Source organism: Rattus norvegicus, chromosome 20, assembly GCF_021556685.1.
Source record: "Rattus norvegicus strain SHRSP/BbbUtx chromosome 20, alternate assembly SHRSP_T2T, whole genome shotgun sequence".
Lineage (NCBI taxonomy): Eukaryota > Metazoa > Chordata > Mammalia > Rodentia > Muridae > Rattus > Rattus norvegicus.
This window is the reverse complement of record NC_141553.1, coordinates 5,759,859-5,769,729: the sequence shown is the minus strand read 5'-3', so window position 1 is coordinate 5,769,729 and position 9,871 is coordinate 5,759,859. Positions and strand designations below refer to the sequence as shown.

Sequence of the window (9,871 nt, the reverse complement as noted above, 5' to 3'; positions counted from 1 at the left end):
GCTCCTGGTGCAAAGAGCTCCACGCCTCGCGGAGCTGGCTGGTGCCGTACGGCAACGTGGCGCGCCCCATCTACCTGGTCCCAGGCCCCGCCCCCCTGAGTGTCAGTGCACCCGGAGCGGCGGCCTAGGTGGGCGGGCCACGCGTCACTTCCGGTCCCAAGAAGCCTAGGTCCCGTACAGCAATATGGCCGCCCTCAGGTGCTGCAGGCGGAAACTCCGCGCCTTCCGGTCTGTTGTAGGGCCTGAGGTGGGGGTGGGGGAAAGGAAGGCGGAGGGAACTTTGCGAGGATTTGTGATCCGCGCTGAGGGGAGCCTCGAGAGACCGTTTCTGAGGTGGGGGCCAGGTCGTTCGTGGAGCCGGGGTGGCGGCGCAGGAGTTGGCGAAGGCGAAGGATCCGCACGGCCTGGCTGCGGAGTCTGAGGGGCGAGCTTGTATGGTACCTTGCTAGCCCTGAAGGGGAATGTGGCGGCCTAGGGCTGAACGCGGAGAGGGTTACTTGGCGGGAAGCTGAGGCTGGAGACTGTCCTCGCCTGGGGCTGGAAGCCCAGACATTGGGAATGCTGAGTGGTGGGCTTGCTGTCGGTTACGAGTCACAGAGAATGGGGAAAACCTGGGTGCGGTGAGAGGGAGGGGACTGGAGGTGAAAAATCTCCAGCCTGAAGTCCGGGTTTGTGGAAGGTGGAACATGGAGATGGTTGTAGGAGCGGGAAGGACACCAGGCTCTTCAGAGGGAAACCCTTTAACCTCGGAGTGGAAGAGTTGGAGTTAGGAAGAAGTCGGAGGGGACTGTGATGATGGAGGGCGAGAGGTGGGCAAACCCATGTGGTGGTATCGACTGGGTGTTGGTTTCTGTAGACGGAGAGAGCAGTGTGGGATCTTATACCCCATCGGATTGGGAGTAGGAAGAAAAAACTCACCAGCTGACAAGAGAGTGGGGAAAACGCAACCGAAAGACAGGAAATTGACTGGGGGCTGAAATTTGGGACTTGAGACGATCGATGGGGAGGTTCCCCTTCAGAACTGCCTGAGACTGATAGTTGCAAAAGACAGGCTTTGAAGACATCTCAGAAAGGACGAGGCTATTGTGAACCCTGAGGTATCTGACTGAGTGGGACTAAGGAGGAGGGGCTTTTCCTGAGTCACCCTTTCCCTTCCAGAATTCTGACCTTTCAAATACTTTTTCCCTCAGGGGGATTTGATCCCCCATGGCCACCGATGACAGCATCATTGTGCTTGATGATGATGATGAAGATGAAGCAGCTGCTCAGCCAGGACCCTCCAACCCATCCTCTAATCCTGTCTCACCAGGACCAGAAGCCTCTGGTCCCTCTGAGTCCCATGGGGATGGAGGGAGCAGTAACTCAGGTAGCAGGAAGTGCTACAAGTTGGAGAATGAGAAGCTGTTTGAAGAGGTAAGCTTCAGGGAAGGCTCCCTTTCCTTTAAGAGAAGGGTCTCGCTTTGTGGCCCTGGTTGCCTGGAACTGTCTAGATGAGGCTGGCCTTGAACTCACAGAGTTCTACTTGCCTTTGCCTCCTGACAGCTGGGATTCAAGATGTGAATCACTGGGCTGGAGAGACAGCTCAGTGGTTAAGAGCACTGACTACCCTTCTAGAGGTATCGAGTTCAAATCCCAGAAACCACATAGTAGCTCACAACCATCTGTAATGGGATCTGATGCCCTCTTCTGGCGGCTGAAGACAGCTACAGTGTACTCATATATAGAATACATCTTTTTAAGAAAAGGATGTGGGGGTTGGGGATTTAGCTCAGTGGTAGAGTGCTTGCCTAGGAAGCGCAAGGCCCTGGGTTCGGTCCCCAGCTCCGAAAAAAAGAACCAAAAAAAAAAAAAGAAAAAAAGAAAAGGATGTGAACCATTATGATGTGATTGGGCAGATCCCAAGGAAAGGGGTGTTTGATTGGCTGATTGTTCTGGCTTCCTCACTGATTCCCTCTTTTTTTTTTTTTTTTTTTTTTTGGTTTTTTGGTTTTCCCGTCCCTTCCCCCGAACCGTTTAGTTCCTTGAACTGTGTAAGATGCAGACATCGGACCACCCTGAGGTGGTTCCGTTCCTCCACAAACTGCAGCAGCGTGCTCAGTCCGCTTTTCTGGCCTCTGCAGAGTTCCGCAACATCCTCTCCAGGGTTCTGTCTCGGTCTCGGAACCGGCCAGCGAAGCTCTACGTCTACATTAACGAGCTCTGCACTGTCCTTAAAGCTCATTCCATCAAGAAGAAGTTGAACTTAGCTCCCGCAGCCTCAGCGGAATCATCGGGTGATAACCCTCCCACAGATCCCCCGTCTGACCTTACAAACACCGAAACCACTGCCTCTGAGGCCTCAAGGACTCGAGGCTCCCGGAGGCAGATCCAGCGCTTGGAGCAGCTGCTGGCACTGTATGTCGCAGAGATACAGCGGCTGCAGGAAAAGGAGTTGGATCTGTCAGAACTGGATGATCCCGACTCCTCCTATTTGCAGGAGGCCCGCTTGAAGCGGAAACTGATCCGCCTCTTTGGGCGGCTGTGCGAGTTGAAGGACTGCTCTTCTCTGACTGGGAGGGTCATAGAGCAGCGAATTCCTTACCGAGGCACTCGATACCCAGAGGTCAACAGGCGCATCGAGCGGCTCATCAACAAGCCGGGGCCTGACACGTTTCCGGACTATGGAGATGTGCTGAGAGCGGTGGAGAAGGCGGCGACCCGGCACAGTCTGGGCCTTCCCAGACAGCAGCTTCAGCTCCTGGCTCAGGATGCCTTCCGGGATGTGGGTGTCAGGTTACAGGAGCGCCGCCACCTGGATCTCATCTATAACTTTGGCTGCCACCTCACAGATGACTATAGGCCAGGTAGGAAGCTCCTGGGATGATTTCAGGTGGAACAGAGGCAGCTCTAATCCCTTCTAGGATTGGGACTGACTGCTCTGACCCTGTTTCCCCACACAGGCGTTGACCCCGCACTCACCGATCCCACATTGGCTCGCCGCCTTCGGGAGAATCGAACCTTGGCCATGAGCCGGCTGGATGAGGTCATCTCCAAGTATGCCATGATGCAAGACAAGAGTGAGGAGGGGGAGAGACAGAAGAGACGGGCCCGGCTCTTAGCCACTTCCCAATCTTCAGACCTCCCCAAAGCCTCCTCGGATTCCGGTGAGGTATGGAAGGGTTGTCATCTGTCAGAGAAATCTTGTCTGCACCCTGCACTGCCACCAGGGACCCCCTGGTGACTCCTGGAGCAGCGTATGGAAGCAGGGAAAGAAGATTAGTGACGTGCTTGGGTAGCACTAGTAAGGTCCCAGAGTCAAGTCCTCATACTACCAAAAACCTGTGTGGCAAGGGATTCCTTAAGAGGGACTCCTCTTTCCCCCAGGGTCCTAGTGGAGTGGCATCCCAGGAGGACCCTACTACCCCCAAGGCTGAGACCGAGGATGAGGAAGACGATGAGGAAAGTGATGATGAAGAGGAGGAAGAGGAAGAAGAGGAGGAGAAGGCCACCGAAGATGAAGATGAGGATTTAGAACAGTTGCAGGAGGATCAGGATGATGAAGAGGAGGAGGAAGGAGGTATATGCATAACCGGAGCGCCCCTGTGGTAGAGGTTCTGCTCTGTCCGACATGACCTCCTTGTTGATCCTGTCCTTCCTCCTCCTCCCTGCACAGCCCCCCGACCCCTGTTCCTCTCTCCACCCCTGTTCCTCATTCCACCCCCCCTTTTCTTTTCCAGATAATGAAGACGATAAAAGTCCCGCATCCCCTTCGCCCATTTTCCGCAGAAGGAACTCAGCACCCACAGAAGGGCTCAGGTCCCCGGAGGAGCAGCAGGAGAGAGGACTGACGGGGACGCCAGCATCCCCGCTGGAAGCATCCCCGGGCCTTCCCAGCACCGATGCTGAAAGCAGCGGCGAGCAGCTCCAAGAGCGGCTCCTGGCAGGAGAGAGTCCCGTGTCCCAGCTTTCTGAGCTAGACATGGAAGCTCTGCCTGAGGAGACCATCCCTTCCCCTGAGGAAAGGGGCATTTCCTCTTCCAGGAGAAAGTCAGACAGTTCCCTCCCCACCATCTTGGAAAATGGGGCAGCTATGGTTACCTCTATGTCCTTCAATGGGCGTGTCTCTTCTCACCCTTGTCGAGATGCCAGTCCCCCAAGCAAGAGATTTCGGAAGGAAAAGAAGCAACTGGGACCTGGGCCGTTAGAAAACAGGTAACGTCGGGTGAGGAAGAAGGCAGGCAAGGAGGCAGGATTCCCTGAAGGGAACCTGGTGTCCTAGGTCTCCCTGCGGCCTCAGGCCCCTTCTGTCATTTCTCTTCTGTCCTTAGCTATGTAAAAAAGCAGACGATGGCACAGCAGGACAGTGGGTGGAAGATAAGTGTCCTGTCTACTCCGTCCTCCCCCTTGGCCTCTGTGGGTCCTGTTGCTGATTCCTCCACGAGGGTGGACTCTCCCAGCCATGAGCTGGTAACCAGCTCCCTGTGCAACCCTTCTCCATCCCTGATACTCCAGACTCCCCAGTCTCAGTCTCCCCGGCCTTGTATTTATAAGGTAAGCTGGGGGGGGTTCCCCTGTCAGTTCATTTTCACCTTCTCACTCTCTGTGGGGGCTGCACCTCCTCTTTTTTCCCCCATTCGCCAGTGGGTAGTGCGTGCATGTGTGTACAGTGACAGTTTTGGAATTTTGGTTTCTTAAAACTCAGAGCTGGATAGTGGTGACACATGCCTTTGATCCTGGGAGGCAGAGGCAGGAGGATCTCTTGAGTTTGAGGCCAGCCCGGTTTACAAAGTGAGTTCTAGGACAGCCAGGGCTACACAGATAAACTGTGTCTAAACCCCAAAACCAACCAAAAACAGTGAAAGAGCTGGCTTTCATTTTAATCCCCAGTGTGGGGATGTGGGGCTGCTCCCAACTGATCACTGTGGCTGAATGTGACTCACTTTGAGCTCAGCAGAGCTGTGGCTTTGCCAGCTACAGGCAGTTGCTTTGGTTGTGTGAACATGATGGTTAGGAATTGTGGAACTTTTCAAGAGAGCGTAGAAATGGTAGACACCACCCCACCACCACCCCACCTCCTCCAAGAGGCATGGTGTGAGCTCAGGGGTTGGTTGTGGTATGTTAGTCTTGCTCAAAGAAGAGAGAAATTAGATTCAGAGATCCCTATCTCTCCCCTCTATCCTTCTTTCCTATCTAGTGATGGGGTAGATAAAGGGGAGGAAAAAACCCACAAAGTCTCAAAGACTGACTGTCTATGTGTGTTTAGATGTATTTTGCCCGGCATAGTGGTTTATTCCTGTAGCCCCAGCATCCAGGTGGCAGAGGCATACAGATGTCTATAACTTGAGTGCCACAGTCTAGTCTACTGAATGAGCTCCAGGACAGTCAGGGTTACATAGGCCGTGTAAAACAAAAAGTGATTTATTGTATGTAACTAGGTGTTCTGTTGGTATGTATGTGTGTTACATTTGTGTCTGGTGCTCATGGAGGCCAGAAGAGGGCGCCTGATCCTCTAGATCTGGAGTTACAGAGACAGCACTAAGTAGCCATGTGAGTCTTGGATACAGAACACAGGTCTCCTGCAGAGCAGCAGTGTGTCTAGTGGCCAAGCCATCTTCAGCCTTCCATCCTGCTTTGTTTTGTTTTTGAGACAGGGTCTCTATGTATCCGACTGTTCCAGAACTCTGTATATAACAAGGCTGGCCCCAGTCTCAGAGATGCCTGCCTCTGCCTCCTGAGTGCTGGAACTAAAGGCGTGGGCCATCATGCCTGGTTCACCCTTCCTTCTCTCCTGACTTGTCTGCAGACGAGTGTGGCCACCCAGTGCGATCCCGAGGAGATCATCGTGCTCTCAGACTCTGATTAGCAGTCCCTGCATCCAGAAGGGTTTCTAATGGCTGTTAGAAGATGACGGAGCAAATGATGGACAGAGCTCCTCCCGTTTTGGTGGTGTTTCTTTTGACAAAAAATCAGATGTTTTAAGTTTTACACAGACACATTAATAAACAATGAATTTCTTTTCTTATTGTATTCTTTTCTTAAATTGTCTTTCTCCTATGACAGCTGTCACCTGGATCTGCCCTTTCTAGCCTGGACCTCTTTTTAGGGTGCCCTCATCCTTACCCTTCTTTGAGCCTCCCCCTAGGCACTTGGAAAGATAAGTGCTTCAGAAGCCTTCTTAAGCCGCTTTACTTTCTTATTTTGAGCGGTATGAGTGAAAAGGCCAATCAGGGGCTGACTCAAGGTTATTTGACCAATCCTGGCCCGGAGGAAGAGGGCGGGGCTTCAGGGGTTCTGTCATACGCTGGGAAAAGGGCTGTTAGATCCCGCGAGCGAGCTAATGTCCAGGGCTCGGGGTGGAGCCTGAGGAGCGGAAGCCAGTACTGGTCAATGGGAAAAGGTAGGCTTGCAGGATTAAAGGGGAGCGAAGGCTTCGGCCAAATCAATTCCTGAGTCCTTAGCCGCAGATGGGACCCGGTACCTTTAAGGAGGAATGAAGAGCCGGTCCTTTAAAGGGAAAGTGTTGGTGTCGGTCGAATTTTCCCCAGCGGCACAGGAGGGGTGCTGTCCTGCGCCTTTAAGGTCGCTGGTCCGGGAGGAGGAGTGGAGGCGGAGGGCGGAGGGAGTCGGCACAAGATGGCGGCGGGAGGGGCTGGGGCTGCGGCTCTGGTCGCCGAGTGAGGGGGGGCCCGGGGGCGCGCGGCCAGGTAAGCGGGGGCGCGCGGGGCTGGGGGCCCCCTCAGGCCGGGGGACAGTCCAAGGACGCGATTGGGGAGGAGTGGGGGGCGGGGTTCGGGGGGCGGGGGCAAACACGAGGCGGGGTCGGGGATCTAGGGGGCGGAGCCCTGGAGGGTCCTGAAGGGGCGGGGTCGGGGAATTAACTGGGGGCTGTCGGGGGAGGAGCTTGAAAACTGTGGAGGACACCCCTTCGCCCCAAGAAAATTGGTACGTAACACCAAGGAGAGGCGGTTTTTTTTTTTTTTTTTTTTTTTAAGTGAGGCTCGGGGGCAGCTGTAGACAAGGATAGACACCCATTCCCTGAGAGCCCCCTATTTTCTGACCTAGGAAAGAGTACTAAACTTGGAGTTGGAATACTTTCTCTGCTAGCGCTGAGGTTTGATTTGATGTCGTTTGGTAGGTGTACTTGGATGTTTTTCTTGATTAATTCTGGGCCTCAGTTGCCCCATCTGTCCCATGGGGTTGAGAGGTGTACCTATTTATCTCAGTGATTTTTCTTTTTTTTTATACTGTGATGGTCTATGTCTTTTCAAAATGCTGTATTATTCTCTTTTTTTTCCCCCTAGAGACCCCCCCGGCCGCCCTCTTCTTTCCTTTGTTCCTGTGGCTGGGGGGGTATCTCCTTCCACAACATGGAGCCATCTCCTATGTCACCCAGTGGGGCCACACTCCCACTGCCTCTGTCACTGGCTCCACCACCACTGCCTCTGCCGGCAGCTGCAGTGGTACACGTGTCCTTCCCTGAGGTGACCAGTGCCCTCCTGGAGTCCCTCAACCAGCAGCGGCTCCAGGGTCAGCTCTGCGATGTGTCTATCCGCGTGCAGGGACGGGAGTTCCGTGCTCACAGGGCCGTCTTGGCTGCCTCCTCTCCTTACTTCCACGACCAGGTCCTACTCAAAGGCATGACTTCCATCTCACTGCCCAGCGTCATGGACCCAGGCGCTTTTGAGACTGTCCTGGCCTCAGCGTACACGGGCCGCCTCAGCATGGCTGCTGCGGACATTGTCAACTTCCTCACAGTGGGGTCGGTCCTCCAGATGTGGCACATTGTGGATAAGTGCACTGAACTCCTTCGGGAGGGTCGATCTTCAGCCGCTACTACCACTGTCACTGCTGTTGCAGCCCCCTCTGTCTCTGTCCCTTGTGCCAGTGTCCCATCAGGGAGCGGGGGCACCGTTGCCCCTGCCACTGTAGGCTCTGTACGTTCCCATACCTCCAGCCGGGCCAGTGAGAATCAGTCTCCCAGCAGTAGCAACTACTTCAGCCCCCGGGAGTCGACTGATTTCTCCTCTTCCTCCCAAGATGCATTTGTGGCCTCAGCAGTGGGTAGTGGGAACCGTCGAGATGGTGGCCCCGTGTTCCCAGTCCCTGTGGTTGGCAGTGCGGGTACCACCTCTGGGAAGTTGCTGCTAGAGGCCGATGAGCTATGTGATGACGGTGGGGATGGGAGAGGGGCGGCGGCCCCTGGGGCTGGGCTCCGGAGGCCCAACTGCCTGCCTGCCAGTGCAGTGCCACAGAAACACTGGGTGTATGTGAAGCGAGCTAGAAATTGCCCTGCACCAGCATCGCTGGTCCACCAAGACCCCGATCTAGAGGATGAGGAAGAGGAGGAAGATCTGGTGTTGACTTGTGAGGATGACGAGGATGAAGACCTGGGGAATGGCTCTGGGGTTCCTGCAGGGGGAGAGCCCGAGGCTACCCTCAGTATCAGTGACGTTCGGACCTTGACGGAGCCTGCAGAAAAGGGGGAGGAACAGGTGAACTTCTGTGAATCCTCCAATGACTTTGGCCCCTATGAGGGTGGTGGCGCTGGGGCAGGACTTGATGACCCTGGAGGCCCCACCCCTTCCTCCTATGGCCTCACCCACCCTCCACGACCCCTTCTTCCATTGGATGTGCCAGGCAACCAGATCTTGGTTTTCCCATCCTCCTCCTCGCAGGCTCCAGGCCAGCCACCAGGGAACACAGCAGAACACGGGGCAGTGACCCTAGGGGGTGCCTCTGCGGTGGGTCTGGGCATACCAAGTGGCTCTGGGGGGACCCCCGGAGGGGCAGGCAACAGCGACGGGAATAAGATCTTTCTTTGCCACTGTGGGAAGGCTTTCTCACATAAGAGTATGCGGGACCGGCACGTGAATATGCATCTCAACCTGCGACCCTTTGACTGCCCCGTGTGCAACAAGAAGTTCAAGATGAAACACCACCTGACCGAGCACATGAAGACGCACACAGGCCTCAAGCCCTACGAATGCAGTGTCTGCGCCAAGAAGTTCATGTGGCGGGACAGTTTCATGCGTCACCGGGGTCACTGTGAGCGCCGGCACCGGATGGGCGCGGGCGGGGCCGCATCGGTACCTGGACCTGGACCGGGGGCACCCACAGGGCCAGCACTGCAACCCAAGAGGGAGTCCTCCGCAGTGGGTGGGGGCAGTGGCGATGAGGCGAATTCGGCCACACCCCCGTCTAATAGGCGTGTCTGGTCACCACCCAGCGTGCACAAAGTCGAGATGGATTTCAGTGGGGGTGGAGGAGCAGCACACTGAAGGACAGGCTATCGGGGAGCTTAGTCTAAGGGCAACGTGGCTCCCGGGGTTTTCCCCACCAAACCGTCTTCCCTTATCTCTGTGGACTTGTATATATTCTAGAGAAGGGCATAGGCTGCACCATCGATAGCCCGTTCCATTCCTTAGCCCCTTCCTCGATATCTCCGGAACTAAGCAGTTTTTCTTCTCCCTTGAGCACACCAGAGCCCCACCTTCACGGAGTAGTGCCAAGACGGTGGGGGGATGGAAAAGGGACATTTTGAGCATCCTGGAGTCGCAGGGCCAACAGTCAGGTTGTGCTAATTTGTGCCTGAAGTCTGTGTTTGTGTTGTGGGACGAGGCCTTTGAGACTCCTCTTGAAGGATGCGCCCCTTATTCCTGTACTATCCCACCCTTGCCATGAGGATCCCAAATTGGGTTGTCATGAAAGTGGGCGGAGACAAGGGGTGAGCCGCGTAGTATAGGTCTTAATTTTTAACGGTGATTAAAATATTTATTGGTCACTTCACTTGGTTTCCCAACACCCCTCTGTTTGCTGGGAGCTGACACAGGTCGGGGGACGCAGGAGTATGGTTCTAAGGGAGGTGGCGCTAAGAGGGCGCAGCCCGAGGGCG

General features: G+C 55.1%; 2 protein-coding genes across 16 annotated transcripts; both read left to right on the top strand.

The window, feature by feature from the left end:
* Positions 1-158: 158 nt before the first annotated feature.
* Daxx (death-domain associated protein) lies at positions 159-6,006 on the top strand. Of its 12 annotated transcripts, none has more exons than XM_087596776.1 (9): positions 236-333; positions 857-1,097; positions 1,191-1,413; positions 2,018-2,843; positions 2,940-3,148; positions 3,364-3,556; positions 3,717-4,191; positions 4,308-4,530; positions 5,783-6,006. In XM_087596776.1, the coding sequence occupies exons 3-9, from the start codon at positions 1,207-1,209 to the stop codon at positions 5,840-5,842; spliced, it is 2,193 nt and encodes a 730-aa protein (XP_087452902.1). In that variant the 5' UTR covers positions 236-333; positions 857-1,097; positions 1,191-1,206; the 3' UTR covers positions 5,843-6,006.
* Positions 6,007-6,263: 257 nt separating this feature from the next.
* Zbtb22 (zinc finger and BTB domain containing 22) lies at positions 6,264-9,765 on the top strand. 4 transcript variants are annotated; one of them, XM_087597359.1, is made up of 2 exons: positions 6,264-6,376; positions 7,281-9,765. In XM_087597359.1, exon 2 carries the CDS (start codon positions 7,347-7,349, stop codon positions 9,255-9,257), a length of 1,911 nt encoding a protein of 636 aa, XP_087453485.1. In that variant the 5' UTR covers positions 6,264-6,376; positions 7,281-7,346; the 3' UTR covers positions 9,258-9,765. The 4 variants fall into 4 exon arrangements, with proteins under 4 accessions (XP_087453485.1, NP_001009172.1, XP_087453486.1 ...); NM_001009172.3 differs by lacking the exon at positions 6,264-6,376 and adding an exon at positions 6,598-6,683 and having other exon boundaries at positions 7,281-9,764; XM_087597360.1 differs by lacking the exon at positions 6,264-6,376 and adding an exon at positions 6,860-6,921.
* Positions 9,766-9,871: the final 106 nt, after the last annotated feature.